The sequence below is a fragment of the Typopeltis vanoorti genome, chromosome 3 (assembly GCF_054136105.1).
Source record: "Typopeltis vanoorti isolate ZY-2024b chromosome 3, IOZ_Tvanoo_1.0, whole genome shotgun sequence".
Lineage (NCBI taxonomy): Eukaryota > Metazoa > Arthropoda > Arachnida > Uropygi > Thelyphonidae > Typopeltis > Typopeltis vanoorti.
The window spans coordinates 57,815,219-57,838,773 of record NC_143551.1 but is presented as its reverse complement, the minus strand read 5'-3'; the positions used below and the strand labels follow the sequence as shown (position 1 = coordinate 57,838,773).

Here is a 23,555-nt window from a genome sequence, read left to right as displayed (position 1 = left end):
AAAGAAGAAATTTATGTTTCTTCTTGTTATAAGGACACCATCAGGAAAGAGATTAATTGACAACATTCGAAATGTTACAAGATGAGTCATGTAACTCAGTTGTGACCAAGAAACCAATAAGCAATCAAATACTAAGGAAAGTGATCAGAGCTTAATCTGCCTTTACCACGAGTTGCTCGGTCCTGCAAGTAGTGCAGGAGTTGCCTCAGTCTTGCACTACGTGCAGGTGCAAACTTGACATACTTGTCTGTTTGCTTACTTGGGAAATTAAAATTTCCCAAGTAAGGATTAAAAACCAAGTTTATATAAAATTACTTGGTATATATATATATATATATATAATTGTGCACAGACTTCGTTGCCAGGTTTTCATGGTGGATGAGAATATGTTAGAAAGGGTCCAGAGAAGATTCACAAAGGTGGTCAATGGTCTCTGGACTGTGGTGTACATGGACAAATTGAGAGAATGTAAATTGCAGAGCCTCGTGAATAGGAGGAAGAAGGGGAGGGGGATATGATTGAGACATATAAGCTAGTCAGGGGATGGTTGACATCATAAACATTTTTCATAGAATGGGAGAGCAGGTGTGAGAGAGGAGTAAGTTCTTTGTGGAGAATGGTTGGTGAATCTCTCATGACGAGTCTCTGACTCCATGGTGGCCAGATGTTAATAATAATAAAAACAGATTAAATTCTGAGAAATGCACACCTTTCAAGGCAATGCAGTATAAAATTGTGAGGCCTCATACATAAAATGACATTTCTGTTAAAGGTTATAAAAATATGTACTTTTGGAAGGCAGCAAGTTCAGTGATATACAAAAGGGCAATGATGTAAGAAATAATATATCAATACATTATGGAAGAATGATTTGGAAGTGCAAAAACAGTTGAGGAATAAACTTAAAACAAGGGTCTTTAAAATGAATTAATTGTTTACATTACAATTTCAGATTACTATCTCACATTCAAAGCTAATATAAAAATTTTCTTCATATTTATATGCATTTTAGCCATTTTTAGCATTTCTTCAGTTCCACAGTAGACTCATTTCATTAGTGCAACATGTGCTCATATGCATGTGAAAAAAATAAAAATAAAAAATCAATCACACAAACTTTGTAGCCACTGAAATTAATGTTTATAAATGCTTGTTCATCTTTAAGATGCATTCTTCAAAAAACATATGAAATTAAAAAAAGTATAGTTTTTTTTTTTAATTTTAACAATTCATCTTAGATAATAACTTATTGTTATTAAATTGAATCCATACTAAGACTAATAACACAGTCTGCTCTCAAGCTAATAATGCAACACATATTTTTTGTTTTTAGAAAATAAACCACCACATTAAGTTATCTTCTTTTTCAGTCATCCTTTTTTTAAACATGTTCTAACCTTTGTTTATCAATACTTCCCCCAAAATTACAAGCCCATAGTTTAGTGAAATTCAATCATTGCAAATTTCTTCCCTTTCCTTCTATCCAATCTTTGTGCTATGCTACAAAACATTTACTTAAGAGTAGTATATCTGGACCTACAGAAAGTACTGATTTAAAAGATATTCATTATCTCAAATTCTTCTCTTCTGTATTCATCTATTAAATAGACTAGCTGTGGCAATTTGTGTTAAAATTCTAATTCTGATTATTTAAAAACAATCATTTACTTACTACAATCTTATAATTCAATATAAAAACAAAATAAAGATTGTAATCAAATTTTAAGTAAAATCAGAATTTTACTTAAAATTTGATTTTAGAATTTTAGATTTTAAGAATTTTATTCCCAAATTTTTAATGTAAATTTTTAGATTATAATAAAATTCTATCATATAAACAAGTAGTATTAATCTAATAATCTTTATTCACTATAATGTAAATTTCCAAACTTAATTAATATAAATGTTACATTTAATTAATTGTGCAGTACAGTTAAAATTACTAAAGGATTAAATACATACATATATAATATAAAAAAAAAAAAGAGAGAGAGAGAGAGAGAGAGAAAGAGAAAAAATAAACTTACCCACCTGTTAAACAGGTTACCTTTTATGGCTGGATAGTTGCTTAAAGCCCTGCTGCAAGACTGTTCTGTGACAGAGCCTGAACATTCAGTTATAACATTCAACACATGCACAAGAATATCAAACACCCAAGACAAACACAAGGAGATTATAAAGGGGGAATTTCTCTATCATACATGTTCACACAAACAAACCAAATGCACCAATTCAGTAAGTACACCTATCTTATATTACATGATAAATGAAAGGTTTATAAGAAGAGAATAAAATATCAGTATTCTGTCTGTTTTCGAAGATGTACTTTATGAGGACATGTGGTTATTTTCAAAACTAATCAATTATTTGAGTATTTAAGACAAACAAAAAAAAAATAAACATTTATTATTATGCTTGCTAGATGAAGTGTATAATAAAATATGGTTGATATGCAATGCTCCTGCAGCAACATAATTATTTTTTTTTTCCTTCCATACTAAAATTCACACTACATTGAACTTGTTAAGCATTGCTGCTGCAATGTCAAACTGATTTTCTTAGCTAATGTCACATCTTAACATTTATGAAAGGCCGACCATCACGAAAGTTTGCCATAAGAAAGTATGAAAAAGCAGTAAAGTAACTGCAACAGCTAATAAAAAGTGAAACAAATGTACAGTTTATATTATGCAAACTGTGTTCCAGCAGCATTAGTGACACTACTATCATTCTACAATGCATATCACATAATTTTAGTTAACTGTTCAAGGTGGCCAAATCTAAAGGTAGGTTTGTCATTACTTTGGTATAATGTCTGCTTGTATTACTGGGAGCATCCAAAATAATCATCATCAAATTCTAGATATGAACCCCCTCAAGAATTAGAGAATTCTAATTAGAGACTACTATGACAGTACATTATTAAGGTTACATTACTATTAATTTCCTATCAATAATAATTTTTCTCCAAATTACTTAGGTCTCCAATGCTATTTATATTTCAATCTTCTAGGGCAGCAGTTCCCAACCTTGGTCTGTAAAATATTCATTTTTGAGAACAAATACTTTATGTTATGAACAGTCTTGATGTATACAATGGACTGTACAGATCAACAATGAATTGTGGTACCTCAATGTACATTCAATGTGTATGCGACATATTGATGTTTCTTTACCATTTACTCAAATGCATTTTCTGTCTTTTCTTGAATGCACATCGCAAGGTGCCACAGTGTGCTGTCTGTCTGTAGAGGGGGGGGGGTAATAGATCCAACTAAAGCCAAGTCAAAGGAAACACCACAGTCATATTCAAACAAGAAAATTCACAAATATAGCAATGATTAATTGTCTCTTGGTTTTACTTATACTGACTTTATTGATAATCAAAATGCATAATGTGTTGTTATTGCAAAACATTATGCAATGAATGCATGAAACCAGCAAAGTTGCAGAGACATTTGGAGACAAAGCACGAATACTATAAAAATAAGCCTGTTGAATTTATCCAAAATAAACTTCAAGAACTACACACCAGTAAAAAAAAAAAAAAAAAAAAAAAAAAAAAATGGAAACTTTAGAATATAGCAGAGGAACTGATTCTACCACCCACAGAAAGTGATGGCATTTGCTATGTTAGAAGAAAAAAAAAGTATCAAATAATTTAAATATGATTCTGTTGTCAAACAACATAGTCAGTTGAAGAATTCCAGAAATGGCACAAAATATAAAAGAACAACTAATTATCAGAGTATGTTAATGTCAATGTTATTTGCTACAATTGGACAAAAGTACAGATGTTACGAACTACATCATTTGTAGATAAAATTAGTCAACTCCAATCTCCTGTGGAGGGGTCTGCCATATTTTTCAAATTAAAATAGCAGTCCTCCACTTTCAAAAGATTGAGAACCACTGTTCTAGGGTACCTATAATTGCATCAAATCATCTTGAAAATCTGTGTGCAAGAGCGATAATGTTTTGTAACTGTATTAATGATAGCAATGGGCATTATCATGGAAATGATTATAAGGTGAGAACGATTTTGTGTTCATCTGGTTTGAACCTATCAAGCATGTGCAAAGACATAAGGCACTAGATAAGAACAGAGATCTACATGTTGTCCAACTGTGTTAAGCAGACTACAGACAAATATACAAAAAAGCATGAAGGCATATTATTATGTCTGTACACAAAGGCTAGGAGTATCAGAAACAAAAGGGTAGGGTTCGTTGCCTTGGTCAATATGTTGGGACCTCATATTGTAGACAAGTGGTTCTTAACCGGTGTTCCCCAGAATGCTTGTAACCAATAGCGGAATTGGTCAGAAGCATTCCGCTGGAAAGATGCCACATGACACAGTTCTGAGTGTGATTGGCTACTCTGATCCTAACAACTGAAGAACTGCTATGTGCGTTAACTTCTAAACCAATAGAATATCGTTTATAGGTCAATAGTAGGCTCTATTAAAGGATTTGTTACCCTTGCAAAGAAAATAAACCCAAATATTATGTCTACGCACTGTTTTTTGCACAGTTTCAAAAACATTATCAACAATGTTAAAACCTGTATTAGACCAAGTTGTAAATATGGTAAATTAGATCAAGTCAAGAGCTTTAAAAGCATGCCTTTTTAAAAACATTGCATATCTATGGCAGCCAAGTACGAATCTTTGCTTTTGCACGCTGAAATAAGATGGTGTCCAGGGGTAAAGTGCTATGGTTTTGTAAAATGTCTTCAAAATGATATTTGGTGTGCTAAAATGTCATATTTAACCGATATTTTTAATTACTTAAATAGCATTAATACAAGTATCCAAGGGAAAAATGAAAATATTTTGACATCCACTGACAAATTGTCAGCTTTTCAGAAAAAAAAAGTATCCCTTTGGAAAAATCACATATCAGGAAAAAATAAAGTAGATATATTTCCTTCGCTCCATAATAAAAATGTCGAGGGAATTATTTCCGTTATAACAGAACATTTAACAATATTGGAAGAAAAGATTTCAAGTTACTTTTTACTTTCCTTCCTTAAATACATACAATTATGACTGGATTCAAAATCCATTTGGCACAGTCCCCTGTGTTGTGAATTTTTGTTACAAGAAGAACAATTAGTTACCTTGTCAATGGATCGTACTCTAAAAATGAAATTCTCTGAAATAACTCTTGAGGAATTTTGGATTTTTGTCCAAGCCAAAACCCAACTCTCTCCACAAGGGCACTGAAAATGTTGTTACAGTTTTCAACATCATATTTGAGTGAGCTCGGTTTCTCAATATTAACCAATATAAAAACTAAAAAGCGTGAAAGTCTTATTAATATAGACAAAGAGATGAGGGTAGCCATATCATATATTAGTAGACCTGATATTGCTGAAATCTGCAAAAGCTGACAAGCTCAAATATTGGATTAAAATAAGTTCCATTTTTATAAAAGGCAAGTCCATGCATATTTTTATTGTTAGTTTTATGACCCTGATGCTTTTGGTGTTCTCCAAATTTTTCTTATAATCAAGTGTTCTGCAACTTCAAAAAGGTTAAGAACCACTGTTGTAGACATTAGTGAGACCTAATTATCAGAAGCATGATGGTTGAAGTTGTTGAAGCCATCTGGTGTGAGGTGGAGTCTAACTATCAAATATATGGTGGGATGTTGTTACAGACCAAATGGATCGGTTGCTAATGCCAAATAAATGCATTACCAAATAAAGATAATGGATGAGAAACTAGTAATTGCAAATGGAGGGGGACTTTAATTATCTGAATATTGATTGGATAAATTTAGTTTAATCCTTTATCCAAGTGTGAACAAACAAAGTTTGCACCTGAAAGTATCTTCAGGACTGGGGTAAGGTAGTACAACACCAGGCAACTAGTTGCAAAGGTGGACCAAGCTAACATCACTCCTATCTCAGTATCTCCCATAATGCAAAGCACATCTCCTTGTGGATATGTATAAAGTTATGTAATAAGGGAAAGGCCACTACCCAGACTAGTTTCGACCTTTATTGAGGTCTCTTCAGTGGGAGCCAGGCCCAGTAGTGGAGATACCAGGCAGAAGCAATAGCGAGGTCTTTGCAACGAGTTGCCTGATGTTGTAATACCTTACCCCAGTCCTGAAGATACTTTTAGGTGCAAGCTTTGTTTGCTCACACTTGGATAAAGGATTAAACTAAATTTATTATAGTCTAACCAAGTGAAAAATAAACTTTCAATATTGATTGAGTAGCTGTAAAATCTCATGAGAAGAATGAAGCAGAATTTACTTAGCTGGTGACAACTTGACATGTGAGGAAGGAACTTGAAATTAAAGAGTATTAGATCTGATGGTGTCAGAGGGGATTTTAGTTAAAGATGTAACTAATCTGTCTCCAGATGGTGACAGTGATCACGTACTACTCATACTTGGAAAGTGGCTAAGTTTATGAATGTTCCATTCAGAAAAAAAGTACATACTGAACTACAAAGCAGGAAATTATGACTAGCTGAGGATCTGCACCATGGTATCAGTTGTTGGATGGGAAGGATATCGATAGTGCATGGGTAGTGTTAAAAAAAATACTTAAAATGATGCAATATCAAAATGTGTCCCTAGAGTTTGAAGAATAAACAGTTCAGAAGTGAAATGGATGTGTGATCTAATTAAGCAAGAGATTCATAAGATAAAGGTGATGTGTAAGGAATACTGTGTACATAAGGATGATGTCTGTTACAAAAATTATTAACAGCAGGCCAGAAGAGTCAACTATTGTACGGAGAACTAACACTTAAGTATAAAAAAAACTGGCTCTGCAAGCTAAAGACAACCCAAAAGAATTCTATCATTATGCTGCAAGTAAGAAAGAAAACGTATACGAATAATTGAATGCAGGTAGTATATGGGTGACTGACACCATTTTGCTAAAAGCTACCAACCTGGTGTATACAATGTTGAGCTCACTGCTAATCTCTTCACTGTACGAGAAACTCACATGTTATGAGGAGGCAGTACTAGAGTAGCTGCACAAACTGAATAAGAATTTTAAACAATAGGAACTTATGGAATATCAGCACAGATGCTAAAAGAGTATTTAGGAAAAAGGGATAGCTGACTGGCTATTCCTTTGACCATGCTATATAATTTGAGTCTGAACAGGAAGATTCCACAGATACAAGGTGGTCTGAAAATTTCTCGGCTTAACTGTGAAAAAACAAATTATAATTTCAAAATTATTTTTATTTTTCGACATAATCTCTTTAAGACTAATACATTTATTCCAGTGATGCTCCAGCACCATTATCCTATCCCTATAATGGTTCTCAGTAAGATATGCAAAATACCCTATATAGCTGTATTCACCTCATGATTCGAAGAAAAACCCTGACCAGCGAAGAAGAGTTTTAGTTTTGGAATGAGATAGAAGTCAGAGGGAGCCAAATCTGGGGAATAGGGTGGATGTTCCAATTCATATTGTAGATCCCTTAATTTTCCCATTGCCAAAACACCTTTGTGGGCAGGTGCATTGTCCTGATGAAAGATTTTTTTCTTCTGCAAACCGAGTTTTTTCTTATGAATTTTTTCGTCCAGCCTGGTTAAAAGATCAGAATAATATTCCCCAGTGTTATTGTTTTACCCTTTTCAAGATAATTAATAAACAAAATGCCTTTAGCATCCCAAAACACCAATGCCATGACCTTTCCTGCTGATGGAACCGACTTTGTCTTCTTTGGCACTGGACAACAGGCTTCTGTCAACTGTTTTGACTCTGTTTGGATTCTGGTGTGTAATGGTGAATCCAAGTCTCATCCATAGTAATAAATCGACACACAAAAGCAGTTTTATTCTTGTTAAAACACTCCAAGCACTGTTCTGAGATTTTCACACGAGTGCGTTTTTGATTTCCTGTGAGCAATTGCGGTACCCATCTTGCACAAAGCTTTTTCATTTGCAATTCTTCGTGCAAAATATATCCTACACATTCTTTAGAAATGCCTGTAGTCTCGGTAATTTCACGCACTTTGACTCGCCAGTCATCCAATACCATATCATGCACTCGATCAGTGATTTTTGGTGGTGTTACATTTTTTTGGACGTCCTTCACGTGGATCATCTTTAAGGCGGTATGGCCACATTTAAACTTGGCAGCCCATTTCTTAATTGTTGAAAATGAAGGAAGAGTACACATAAACTTTTATGAACTTCAAATGAATTTCTTTTGGTGTTAAACCTTGTTTTACAAAGAATTTTATAACTGCACGATACTCAATTTTATCAATTTCAAGGGATACAGACAACACTTTTGCTTCAGACAGCTGTATAAAACAAACTATTTGATAGAATTACTTGTAATTTCACATGGATGCTTATGACAGATGTATCAACTTAGAAAAAAAAATCATGCTGATAGTGTTGCCATCTATGGTTGAGGCTGAGAACTTTTCAGACCACCATCGTAAGATAATTCCATTGCACAACAGTGGTGCAAAGACAGATATATCCAACTATTGACTTATCAGTATCTCTAGAGTGGTGAAGATTTTGGAAAAGTTTGTTAGACTCACATACAGAAATGGTTGACAGAGACGCTATACTTTGCAATGAACCACATGTGTTTATATGATATCTATCTATAATAATGTTACTGTTGAGTTAGACAAAGGGGAATGGATATACCATGATACTTTTGGATTTTGCTAATACTAGACAGAATGCAGCATGAAAGACTGTTGCATAAATTGGAGAACATGGGATTGGATTATAAATTATTACGGTATGGATAAAAAGATGGCTGACTGACAGATATCAAAAAGTGATATATGGAGGATGTGAGTTTGCAAGATTTAAGGTAATCAGTGGTGTGCCACAAGGATTGGTACCCTACCAATCATTGCACTGATGATGCAAAGATAGGTAGGGTAATCAGGAATGCTGCTGATATGCAGAACTTAAAAGAATGATTTGAATAGGCTGGAATTGTGGATATGTGAAAATGGCTGTCGGTTCAATGTTAGTAATTACTGTTAGTAATTATTTTAATGTGATTAGATATTCAATGTCATATTATATTGGTGAGACTATGCTAGAAGAAACTGGTCAGGCTAGTAGAGTTTTAGTAGACAGGAAGTTGAAGTTCAAGGGCCATATATCAAAGATTACAAATAAACCCAGAGAATAACTGCAATGTTAAAATGAATCTTGACATGTAAAGATAAGGAAGTTACATTTTGCCTCTTTACAAGGCTTTGATAAGACTTTATTTGGACTACTACATGCAGTTCTTGTCTCCTGGTCGGTCTTCATGGTGATTATGATATAGTGGAGAGAGAGCATAGAAGAGTGTTAAAAATATATCAGGGTTGTGGACTACTGATTATGAAGATGAGAATTTGTAGACAGAATCTGTAGTTGAGAGAAAGTGAGATAATATGATTGAGACTTACAAACTTCTGAAAGGGTTATTCAGGATTTCAGTAAATTGAATTTTTCATTTTGTGGAAGATGGGAAAAGGGTGTGAGGCATTCTTGGAAGTTGAGAATGAATCCTGTCAATTAGGAGATGAAGAATAGATTTTTCTCTCATAGAGTGATGCATGATTGGAATGGATTGCCATTGGATGTGGTGTGTGCATTCAAGTAGTGTGAATGAATTCAAGAACAGGTACGACAGCTGGTGCAGATATTGAATTATCCTTTGTAGTTCAGTATGGCCTCCTTGGGGGAAGTAGTTCCTTGAAGAGATACCCCTGGGGGAGTCCCTGACTCCCCCAGGGGTATCTCTTCATAATAATAATAATAATAATAATAATAATAATAATAATAATAAGTGATCAGGAAACAGTGAATCACTTGCTTCGGTATTTTGTATATATTTTTAATAATTGCAGCAATTTTAAAAAGACAAACAAAAAAAAACTCGGTATTATACTAGCAGTGCAAGCTCTGTTCAAGTTGATAGTTATTTGTTAGCAGGAAATACTGTGATCAAAGAAATGGGACACTGATTAACAATTTAGATTCAGAATCAAAATAGAAAAAGACAATGTTTGCTTTTTTTTCTACACTACAAAGGCATAACAGAGAGAGTTGGCCTGCTACAAAAAATGTATATTGAAAAAATGTAAAAAATTTAATTATTTCAAATTATGCATTTTTACAATACACTTTTATCGTAAAAATACATAATACTTTTGTATTCATTAATGAACAGAAAATAGTTTTATATCAGTCATGTACTAACATTACTTACAAGATTTTTCTTTTGAAGAAGGAACCAAGAAGGAATATCATGTTTAATATAATTCATTACAATAAATTATTTCTAATAATTTATTTTTACTTTGTATTAAGGTAATTTAGTTCAGAAACACATTAAAATATTTAACAATGTATCTTATGTAAAAAATAAATTCAACTTATAAGCATATTGCCAAGAACAGTTCACAAGTGAGGGTTTGCCTGCAACTACTCTGACATTTAGAATATCTTTATCTTCAGTTTTTATATCACCTTGTTCGTTTCTGATTCTTTTATAGTACTCTTCTTCTATTTTTAATTTTTTTTTCAATAGGTTCCAGAATGTTTTGACATCTCCATTATATCCAGACTTCTATATTCTTACGAAAGTCTTTCCATGACTTTTCCTTAAGTACTTTTCATGCATACATATTTGTTTACATTCTCTCAGAGCATCTACTGACTCACACACTTATACAGTATAATATGCTTTCTTCTTTTCCATGGGGTCTTTAACTTCTTGAGCCCACCATGAAGTTTGGATTTTTCTATTGCATAGTGCCCATTTAGTCTTATGAAAATGGTGTTTGCATCCTTAGTGGTAGGCCACTGAAGAAGGATATTATAGTTGCTGATTAGAGGAATTTTTTTTAAAGCCTTTCTTCAGCCATTTCCTGAGTTAGTTGCTGTTTGGTATAGGCAAGTAGGGCTCTCCCACAAAACTCAGATTTTTAATAATACTAGCATTAATGTTTAAGACAATGAGACTACAGCAGTTGTCTTTCTTGTCTCCCCCTCAAATGTCTTGATTCATTGATTGCTTAGTCTAACAACATGTGTTTTTTCCCAACAATTTCTCTACATGCTGAATTGATTCCTAGCTGAATCAATCAAGAGTTTGCTAGTGAGATTCCCAAGTTTGGTTCTTGTTTATATTTATGAGGTCTTATATTTTTAACTCAAATAATATTTGTATATTTGAGTCTACCATTCACAAAAGCTGCTTGATTTTGATTCTTTTTAAAACTTTGTAGCATATTTTTCTTTTCAATATGATATTCAATTTTTCAAAACATAAATTGAATTTCATATTGATAACACAACATATCAAAATGAATATCATGTGAGTTATAGTTTTCCCTATAGAACACGGTCCAGCCAGAGAACAAACACACTTATACTGGTATTATGCATGAATACTAAATAATGAATAATATCAAGTGCGTGTATTCTCTGGCTAGACTGTGTTCTATTAAGGAAAAAATCTTGTGTTTGCCTCCATATTATACCAACTAACTTGCTATTTTTTTATTAAAAGGCCATTTTTTAAAATCCAAAAATTCACATCCTAGATGGGATTCATAGATTTTTCCAATGAAATCGTGTTTTAGCAACTAGTGTGATTTATATCTTCTTTTGGAATAAGAAAAAATGGTATTAGTGGCCTCAAATGCTGGCATGATGCCATATTGAAAAACAATATGGTTGACATCATAGCATCAACTTCTGACAAAAAAGCAGTTTTTGAGAGAGGAAAAAAAAGTAAAGAAAATTAACACACAAATTAGTTTGCAAAATAATGCAACCAATTACGAAAAAAAACTGAAAAAATTTCATCTCTGAAACAAGGTTAGCTTTATATAAGTAATGCATACGATCAATTATGTATGGTTATACTAATGATTGCATGCCCACTTAAACAGTAATTGCGGCTACCACTGTAATGTGAAGAATATCATTATTAATGACACAGAACACCGCAATATTCAAATCAACAAGTGACATTTGAAATTTAAAACAAAACCATAACTTATTTTCTGTGCTCAAAGACATTTTCATGTCAATAATCCATCATTACAAGTAATCACAGTACTAAAAGGTATATTCAGCAAATGAATTAATAATAAAAAATGATTCATAAGAATTACTTTCTAAGTTGCTATTTTTGTATTATCAGTGAGCTACTAAAGGTGCCATTAGTACAGCCAGTATTAACAAGTAGACAAATTTCATTTGAATATTATCTCTAGATCTAAAGATATCAATTTTAGCGCTGTATTTATTATGGTAGCACTGTAATTGTTATCGAAATGCAAATGTACACTTGTTTCATAGAATAGTAATTAGCATGAACTTTTGTTTGAGTAGGAGGGTTTTTAAGTTGATAAACGTGGCATTTCTATTATAAAGCCATTGAATTAGAAAACACTAATTGAAAATGTTAATGCATTAATTTAGAACAACTACTATTAGCTAAGATGGTAATAAGAATGAAATTACCATGGAAGATAGCTGATAATAGAGCAATAACTGGAAAATGGTATATGTTATAAAACTCCTACCAATGATGCCATCTAGTGGAAGTATATATAATAAAAAATTGATTATTCCTCAATGTTAAAAAAAGTTATGAGAGCTAAAATGTAACTACCTCATATGCCTGTGTTATGGTTCTTTAGTTGGTTTTTGAGTAGTAAATACTTCTGGAATGACAATGTCTAAGCCACAAAATCCCTTAGAGAGTTTTATTCATGAAAATATAAAAATAAATAATCTGCATAGGATTGTAGTCACTGTACTCGACCAAACATGCCCACACCCACCCATACAACACTGATGTGTTAGAGATCTAAAAGGATATATCTATTGCTGGCTGAATGGTAGTGTATCCTCTCTCTAATCAACAGGGTGCAGGTTTGAAATCTACTGTGGGCATGGATGTGATTGTCTTTAGGTGAGGGATGAATTTCAGTGCCTGGAGCTTTTGACGCTTGAACTGGCTTGAAAAAGTTCCACATCTGAGCTCTAGAGTATGGTTCGTGGACTTGGTAAAAAACAAATTTTAAAAACAATATATATATATATATATGGGGGGAGGGTGCTTAAGGGTCAAAGCTGTATAACTGAGAGGAGACCTCCACATAGCCTTTAAAGAATGAGAATGAATTAGAACTAACACAGGATGGAAATGGAATTTACGTAGTTACTAACGAATAATTACTTGAGACAGCATGTGACCTAGTAATTGCATCTGAGATTTTGTCTATAATGAATATGACCACATTACCACCAATTGGTGAGAGTGATCACATGGTCTTGACCTGGGAGGTGGCTAAATGTATGAAGATGGCATGTGCCTTTCATGGCACTAAACAGCCCAAAGAGAGAGTGTCGTAAGTTCAATTCTAGTTGCCAACTAGAGGAAATTTTACCTGGCTTGGTTGGTTGATTTGTTAGCGTATCCGCTCTCCAGCCAAAAGGCTGCAGATTCGAATCCTGCCGTGGGCATGGATGTTTGTGATTGTCTGTGAAAATACTAGTCATGCTGATGGACAGTAGATGAGACGGTTTGCTGTAGTTGGTGGTAGAGCAGTAGAGCAGTAGAGATGAGAGTTGTAGAGCAGGTTCCCTCCCTCGATGAGTCTTTGGACTCCTTTCTACTTTTGAGAGAAACTTGTGACATGAAATTAAGAATTATCTACACATTAGCACAAGAAAGGTATATTTAATATACTGCCAGATACAACCATCAGGTAATTTAAATCAGTTTACAGAAAACCCACTTTTACTGGACATTACATTCTCAATCTGCTCATCATATTTCTCAAAAGACAGGAATCATAACATTTTTAATTCGACGAGCTAGAACTAATTGTTCAACTCCCCAGTATTTACAGAAAGAACTTTATACTATCAAACAATACATGAAATTAAATGGCTTCTCCGAACACAACATCCGTTCGACTCCTACAAGCCAAACCAAAACAACAAAGAATCAATACGTCGAGTTTCAATCCCATATATCTCTGGAATTTCAGAACCAATTTCAAGAATTTTGAAGAAATATGATCTAACAGCTACTTGTATTCCTATTAATAAAATATCATACTAAAATCATAATGGATTATGATTTTAGTGTGATTTTATAAATTAAGTTTCTTGTGACATTGTATGACAATTATATGTATAAATTTATACATGTAATTTATTCTGCACTACCTTTCTTCAGTGAAATGATATTGTGATTAATGATCTAACATCTCATGGCTCGTTCTAATTCTGAATAATCAATTGTTTGTATTCTACCTTGTAAAAAACTGTTTTCTGTCAAGCCACTAATGATAGCTTGTTAGTTTCAAACTGAAATATCTTGCAGTATATTAAATATACTTTTCTTGTGCTAACATGTAGATAATTCTTGGACTCCTTGGTGATGTCATGTAATAATAATAATAATAATTATGAGTAAATTATTATAGTTTATGCAATGTACATTAACTTGCTTGATAACTTTGCAAACAGCTTTACAAATGGCTCTTTAAGACTTGATTCTAGGACTGAAATGCAAATTAAACTTTGAAGTTTCAAATTAAAGTTTGAATTAATTTAAAGTGTAATTGTGCAGGTGTAGTTAAGGTGCAATTGTGCATTTTGAACAAGTGGATTCAGAAAGGAAGTTTAGCACAGTCTTCAGACATTGAATCAGCTAAGAGATAAATGCAGAGAATAAAACTTATCATTGTACCTAGGTTTTATATATTATAAAAACACCTTTGATTCAGTTAAAAAACAAGCAATGAAGAAACATGGAATAAGCCAAAATTATATACAGCTAATAAACAAAATATATGAAAAGGCAACTGCTAATATCCTTATAAATGAACACAACAGCTCTATTTCCAGATAAAGGAGTATGCCAAGGAGATACTGTTTCATCCAAATTATTCAATGCAGTATTAGAATATGAATGAACTAGTTTGGAGTGACAAAGATTAATACTAATGGTAAAAAAATAAATCATTCATGATATGCTGATGATATTGTAATAAGAGAACTTGAAGAAATGATGAATGAATTAAATATAGTATCAAATAAAGTAAGATTATACATAAACTATGAAAGAAAAAAAATATCTAATGACAAATATTGAAGGAAACCAGATAACAAATTACAATATACAATAACAAAATAGAGCAAGTTACAAGATGTATACTTTGGAAGAACTTTTACATCAGAAAAAAGAAACATTTATGAAGAAATAAAATGGAAAATTCATTTAGGCTGAACAGCTTTGGCAAACTGAAAAAATTCCTGTGCAATGAAATCAAACCAGAAAATACAGCCAAACTTTTCAACCAATGCATATTAAATAATTTAAACTTCACTACATAATTCAGAAGGTTGAATTCCAGATGAATAATGTGGAATTCTCGGTTTTCCATTTATTAAAAGGGAAATAAAACTGTTTTGAATGACAGGAATTTCCTTGTTAAATTTTTTATGTTCCTGATAAAATTTACACAGCATATGTGTGAAAAGACACTAAGAAAAATTGTAGCTGAGAAACTTGGAAAATGAAAAAGCTGGATTCAGGTTGTTGGGTTGTCAGGACCAGATTTTCACCTTACCCCAGATAGCTGAAAAATTATTTCTACTATAGAAATTATAGAAACATAACAGTGATCTATAATAAGTTATGTAGATCTGTAAAAAGCTTTTCAAAGCTCTACAATTATATTGGATAAATGGAACATTATGCAAAGCATGGTTGATATTTAAGTTGTAAGTCAGTAGTTAGAATTAAAGGAGATACAGGAAAATGGTTTGATGTAAAATCAGGTGTGAGATAAGGATGTACATTATCTCTAATGTTATTCCTCATTTATATGGATCTTTCATAACATTTATATGTTATGAAAGAACATGGCATTAAAACTAATATCAAAATCTAAAATATAATACAACTCTTTACTTTAAGCAGATGATGATGTAATCTTAAACAAATCCAGTATAAGATTTCACTCTTTAACTAAACTGAATTACAGCTGTAACAAATTTGCCATGAAAATCAGCGAGAAAAAGACAAAAACTATACAAACGGGCAAGAACATGGAAAACTTCTACTAATTTTCACTGGAAAACCTACATAAAACAATATTTCAACTATTTAGACACAATTTTTAGTAAAGCTGGCAAATTAAATATGGAAATATAGACAGTAGAAGACTCTTTGGCTAATCAGTATAGACGAAGTCCTTTGGTTGGAAAGACCTGGGTTCAATTCCAGTCAGTGAAGTGAGGAACCTTTATCCGGTCTTTTTTGACTTAAGTTGAGTTAACCTGTCTCATACGGAGGTGGAGGATTTTTTCTCCTGGTAACTATGGTTTTTCATCCCTCAAAACAGGCAAACCAGTCCCATGATGGATTACAGTCATAAAAAAAAAAATATACCATGGCAAGGAAAGCAATGGGAAACCACCTTGCTCATAATCATTTCCCTATTATGGTAGCATACTATCCCCACCAGTTGTATGGCTGAGGGAATAGAATAGACAGTAGAATAAGCACTGCTGGTATGGCAGAGTCAGCTGAATAAATTTATATCAAATATGTGAGAAATTGGCCAAAACACTAAACTAGTAGTATACAAAAGTGTTTAAAGCAAATTTTAAATTGTGGATTTGAAAGATGGGTTAGAAATAACATAGCTGATCAATTAGATACTGTAGATATAAGAGTTCCGAAAAAAAGGGGGGTGAACAGATGTCATCAATGGCAGAATCACATCAAAAATGAAGATATTAGGAAGGAATTTGCATTGTTAGAATTCAAGAATGTGTGAGCAAAGCTAATCTCAGGTAGTATGATTTAAACAGAACTGGAGAGGAAAGGCTAGCAAAACAGGTGTCTGCCAAGATGACAGGAAAAAGACCCCAAGGGAAGACCAACAAGTTCTTGGTAGACTGATGCAGTCAGAAGTGTCCTAGAAAACAAATATAAGATATGACAATATCAGAGTGCTAGCAAATGATGGACTGATTTGAAGGGAAGATGACAGGAGACTAGTAATAATGTAAACTTAATCATAAGTACTGTCATGGTAACATATCAAGAAATTGATAAATGACAATAATGACTTTCATAAATTTTGATTTCCTGAGAGATGACACACACAAGCACTTGCTTTTACTGAACAAAAAATCTAGGATTTTAATTTTTTTTTTCCATTTTGATGTTTCTACAAATATATTTAAGGGATTGAAATTGACTTTATTTCCACCAATAATCTAAATTCTCATTCTTAAATATTTTGGGGGATATCAATACAGTGAAACCTTGATTCATCATTTTTTAGAAGGAGAACAAAAACGATAGTACTGGCAAACTATTAAAAATTATAGATAAGAACAATTTACTGACTATTCACTTAAATACAGTATATGATACATTACAGTATATTTAAAACACTACTTCTTGCTGAAAAAAATCTTTGTTGACAAACTTTATTCCTCAATTCCCAGTATGATCTTTCAAGGCCAAGAACACTTTAATGATCACCATCACTCGTGCTGTGTACATAAAAGATAGCTTTCATCCATGCTTCATGCATCTCAGCAAAGTTCAGCACAACTTCAGGTTTGCCATCTTCTCCTCTTCCACACTTCTGAACACCATGAGGCTCTCACACAGCTTCTGCACTATTTCTACACCACTGGTTGCCACATGATGGTCAACAGAAATGTAGTCCTCGAATTTATCGTTGTTCATGCCACTGAACTTTTTCCAGTCTTGGCTGAAATCGTTATTTCAAATTTTAAAAAAATTATCCATGTGGGAAAATGTTATGTTGGGACTATGATTTGCATATGATTGACATGATAAAATGACAGTTCAAGGATCGATGGAACCAAGAAAAAATAGTGTTATTTATATGAAGCTAGTTTCCATACCAAAAAAAGAAAAGAAATGTGCAGGAAAACAAAGGTAATAGGAATGATGAATTGAGGTTTCACTGTATTTTTGTGGGCTAATAGCATATAGTCTTGTAGATCCTATGCTCAAGTGGCTCTTTTCAGTCCTCTGAACTGCTAAATCCTTTATAAAGCAACACCCCAACATCAGTTATATTTGGATTCAGTCTAGAATTCAGAGTTCTTTCAGATGTTATATTTCTGCCTCTAGCCTATAATGTATTTTTCACATGTATTATTAGATTTTAATTCTGCAAAATATTATTTATACCAGAATACTCTTAGTTATGACTGTTCTGATGTCGTGCTTCTGTAATTCATATGGAAGGAAATTTGGCTTCAAGATTTTATTTTTATTTAGTATAAAGATAAGGTTAATCCTGTGCTTTTCTTATTATATTAGTTTAATAATTTATTTTATATATAAAAATACAAATTCTATAAATATATTAAAAAAAAACTTAAACCCTTACGAGTTGTTTATTTTGTGAATCTATATGTGAAACTGGAATCTGAATTTGGATATTTTAAGAACACAATTAAAACTTGGGGTACAAATGCACAATAAACAAGATAAACACAAACTAACACATTTCTTTCGATCCTGCTTCAACATGAACCACTGACAACTCACCTGATCCATTGTAGGGTCAGTACGAGCATTAATCCCAGTCCAACTATTCATTGCACTCACCTGAGTGGCTGTTTGTTGGACTGGAGATGCTGCTGCTGCCTGCTGTATAGGAGCTGCCTGAATGATAATTGGCTGACTAGAATTTTGCCCCTGCATTTGCATCCGAATTAACTGTAACTGCGCAGGAGTTAGCTGGAGCTAAAAGGGGGGAAAAAAAAGTTATTTTCAAAAACAATATCTTATTTTAGTAATGAACCTATGAAATATGTCAACACTATAGACGACATCCAAGTTTTAGTCTGAAACACACAGAACAATTTCCTTTGTGTTGATCTTATAGAATAGAACCCCTTTAATAACATTAGTTTCTGTCATGTCTGTTTGTAACTCACACATCCCCAATCTATCCTCATAGAGCATTCTACAGACATGCCACTAGCACGTCATTTGTCTCTGGATCCTCTCCACCACCTCCCCATTCAAAGAAACCTAGTTTCTGGATGAAAAAAGTCTGACATGTGGAAAAATTTAATGAGCAATCCCCAAATATCACACGGGATCAATCCTTGATTCCTACTAGCATACCTTGTGAACCCATGTTAGGTTCTTTTTATGTTACGAGCAGTGAAATTGTCTTCTATGCAAGGCATGGAGCTCTTATTCCATTCATGTTATAATGATGTGTGTGGGAAAAATGAAAAGGTAGACCCGAGTTGTCTTCTCTGTAGTAATTAATGTCTGCAATATGTTCTTTTTTTTCTTATTTCCAAACATCATAGATGGGAATCAAACCCAGGTTTGATTCCCATCTATGATGTGAGGAACCTTTATCTGGTCTCTTTCGACTAAAGATGAGTTAGCTAGTCTCATACTGAGGTAGGGGATTTTTTCCTCCCTTCAGAACAGGCAAACAGGCCCTGTGAACACACGTGGATCTACAATAAAAAATTACATACTTAGAAGTCCCTCACTAGAGGGCACAACCTCAACTGGCCCTAAGGGACGGATGAGGAAAAATTGGGGGTGGGGGACCCCACACGACAACAACTATATGTCTGCCATACATAAGAAAGGCCACAACATGGAATATTATAAATCCAAGGATGTTTATAGAAAGTGTTGCAGTTTTTAGGCGAATGAAGTAAACCTCATATAGTCAAAATGAATTTGAAGTTGAAGTGAAGTCTCTATGTAGGCATGAAGCTCTTATTCCATTCAATGTTATGATGATGTATGTGTGTGTGTGGGGGGGATGTAAAGCTACACCCAAGTTGTCTTCTCTGTACGAATTGACATCTGCAATATGTTTTTTCTTTCTTATTACCAAACTTCTAGATATCTGTCCTATGTAAGAAAGGCCACAAGAACATGGAATATTATAAATCCCAAGAGGTTTGTAGAAAGGATTGCGGTCTTTAAGCAAACAAAGTAAACCCATGAATCGAGTGATTGTATGAAGGAACAAAAAATACAGAATTTAGTCTCTCAGGCAAGAACATCAAATGGGAGTAGTCAATTCAAAATGTAAAAGTGATTGGGGCCTAAGGGGATGCTACAATTTCTATATACTAATGCTATAAGCATCAGGAATAAGAGAAGAGTTTTTGGCATTGATTAGTGCAACCTCGCCAAAAGTTATAAGCATTAGTGAGACCTGGCTAACTGGAGATGATAATAGTTGCAGGATAGAATGTGATGGATTTAGTATTTTCAGGAAGAATAAAGTAGAGAGGACAGGGGTTGGTTTTGCTGATGATAGCAGATGAATTGTAGCCAGCATGATTAGGAGTTAGTCGGCAGTTCTATTGAGTCAATCTGGTGTGAGATTGAGGCCAATAGGACAAAATATAAAATTGGTTGCTGCTATAGGCCAAGGGGTGCCAGAGATGATGTGGAAGATATGCATTAGCAGATTAGTGCAGTGAGTGCAAGTCAAGTAATTATTATAGGAGGCTTCAGCTTCGGGGACATAGATTAGAAGGAGGAAAGATCGCATGGCAGGAAGGAAATGGAATTTATACGTCTACTGAGAGATAATTACTTGAAGTACAATAGAATGTGGTGGAGGGGTCTCAGGGTATGAGAGTGTTGGATCTAGTTATAGGATCAGAAGACCTATCCATAACTAAGGTGGTTGGGTACATTGCCTCCAACTGGGGAAAGTGATCATATGGTCTTGACTTGGGAGTTAGCAAAACATGTGAAAGTTCTCCAGATAAGAAGGGGGGAGGGTATATGTGTGGAACAGTAAGGCAGGTGATTAGGATACACTTAGGTGGCAGCTTGAAGCAGTACCATAGCATAAAGATCTGCGAGGGAAGGGTGTTTGCAGTGTATGGGGATAGTCAAGGGACATCTGGAGGAAGCAATATCATACTATATATATATATATATATACTGAAAGTCAGGAGAGTAAATTGAGTAGGAGTTGGATGAATGGCATCATTAAGCAGCCGCAAAAAAATTAAATGTTGTGGAGGGTATATAAGGAGAAAAATGACCAGCTAACTCATGAACAGTACAAGGATCAAGCAAGAAAGGTGACCAGCATGGTAAGGAAGGCAAAATTAGATTATAAGAAGAAATTAGCGAAAGAAGCAAAAGGAAATCCCAAATCGTTTTTTCATTATGTGGCAAGTAGTTGAAAAAATAACAATGGCAGGACAACTTTAATGAGTGTAGATGACAGAGAGGTAACAGAGGCAGATGAAATTGCAAGGGTATATCATCCAAGTGAAGATATTATTATGGCAGAGGTGACATGGACTGATCCAAAAATAAAGATATATGAATTAGAGTACTTTGAATATTGCAGAATCTGAATGCAAATAAAGCTGTGGGTTAGATTGGATATAGGCTCATATTTTAAGAGAATGTGCAGGAAACTAGTAATGTCTTTGGCTAGACTGTTTAAGTCTACTCTGGAAAATTCCAAGAGAGTGGAAGGAGGATTTAAGTCTATGCTAGCATATTATAAACCAGTCGGTATTTCAGGAGTGGTGGTAAAAGTACTGGAAAAGTTGGTCAAAAAGAGAATTCTGGAATGGGTGGATAAGAATATGATACTATATGAGAGACAGCATGGCTTTGTGAAGGGTAGGTCATGCCTTAGAAAGGCCAAAAGGCTATCTGGCCTTACAACAGAAAGCTCCCTGTCTCCTCCATGTGCCAACTTATTCATGGAAAACTTGGAAACTATTTCCAAACAAAATACAATTTGGTGGAGATACATAAATGACATCTTTATCATCTAGAAATAAAGTGTTGATGAGTTATACAATTTTCTTTCATCTGTCAACTCCTTCCACCAAAAATATAATTCATTTTGGAACTGGAAAATGAAGGAAAACTACCTTTCCTGGTTGTTTTAATTTCCAAAAAAAAAAAAAAAAAAGCTGAAAGAGGGTTCTCTCGTACCACAAGCCCACTCAATACGGGTTATTATCTGCATTCATCCTCATTGCATTTATATATCACAAAAACTAGATACATGCGCTTAAAAAAGGGTGGTCTGTATCAGTCTTTTTTCAGCTACTTGTGTGCAATATTCTAAGAAACTCATGCAAAAATTGCTATTCTCTTCTCCTGCTGAACGGCAAAATCCTGAAATTCACTACAGAACTTCAATTTCTATCACTTACATTGGTAGACTTTTGCTCATGATGGCTAGTCTCCTCAAATTTCATGACATAAGACTGCCCTACAAGCTCATTTTGACTACATGTCTGCATCTGCCCTAATTTCTATAGTTTTTTCCCAACTTTGCACTTCCATACTCTCAGTGAATAAAGCTCTCTCTCTCTCTCTCTCTCTCTCCAGACACCTAACTCCAAATCCATTTAAGTGCAGTCAATCAGCATTGTACAATCCTTCCATCCAACAAACTCGACATCATTCCTTCTGTACAACCTGCCTACTGATTCATTAGCTATCATTGCTCTCCATCTCAGTTTGCCTCTATCACACCATGGCAACAGACTCACCAACTTCACCCTGTCACTCCTCTTCTTTCAACACTGACATCCTCCCCTCATACAATATTTCTCACCTCTCAGGTCACTGATTCCAGCCAAAACAATTAATTCTTTCACCTTTCCTTTCTGCATTCTGACAGCATTACTGATATTAGTAACTTTTACACCAGGGAAACAAGATTTTGTAGCACTTTCATGAAGAACTCCTGTTATCATAGAATCGCTGTAAATAATTATTTAATACACTCATTCTTAGACATTATTTAAATTAAGGAGATATTAAATCCCACATTGTTTTAAAACCGAATAAGAAACTCAAAGATTGGAATCAGAGAGTTTCATGCCGAATATAGTAAACTATAAAGTATTGGCGACCACTAGCGTGAGCTAATGCAAGTGACCCTAGTACGTGGTACAATACCGGAGAACTCGCAGCAAAGTCGGTAAAGTTCTGATCGCTATTCTTAGGTATTTTCCATAATGTAAAAACACATTTCCTAGGAAATGTATGCTGTTATTACATTATGGAGGGAGGTCACTACCCAGACCGGTTTCAGCCTTTTTTGAGGCTTCATCAGTGAGTAGCTAGACCAAATTAATACCAATGTGTATAGCGAAAAGACCTTATAATCTGTTATACGAGTTTCCAAACAGGTGCAACCATTAAGTTACTTAAATATAAAGAGCTAATAAGCTTCATTCCGGTGATATAAACATTATTTAAATTAAGGGGATATTAAATCCCACATTGTTTTAAAACCGAATAAGAAACTCAAAGATTGGAATCAGAGAGTTTCATGCCGAATATAGTAAACTATAAAGTATTGGCGACCACTAAAACAATGTGGGATTTAATATCCACTTAATTTAAATAATGTTTATATTGCCGAAATGAAGCGTATTAGCTCTTTATATTTAAGTAACTTAATGGTTGCACCTGTTTGGAAACTCGTATAACAGAGTATAAGTTCTATACACTTT

The 23,555-nt window shown here is 33.8% G+C and overlaps 1 protein-coding gene across 3 annotated transcripts in view; it reads right to left on the bottom strand.

The window, feature by feature from the left end:
• Nf-YC (nuclear factor Y-box C) overlaps positions 1 to 23,555 on the bottom strand; it is a 211,168-nt gene that overhangs the window by 5,477 nt on the left and 182,136 nt on the right. For 2 of the 3 annotated variants that reach the window (XM_090415626.1, XM_090415628.1), the window contains exon 9: positions 18,601 to 18,798. In XM_090415626.1, the coding sequence (XP_090271752.1) occupies positions 18,601 to 18,798 (198 nt within the window). The remainder of the gene's footprint in view (positions 1 to 18,600; positions 18,799 to 23,555) is intronic. The other variant, XM_090415627.1, reaches the window with a different exon arrangement.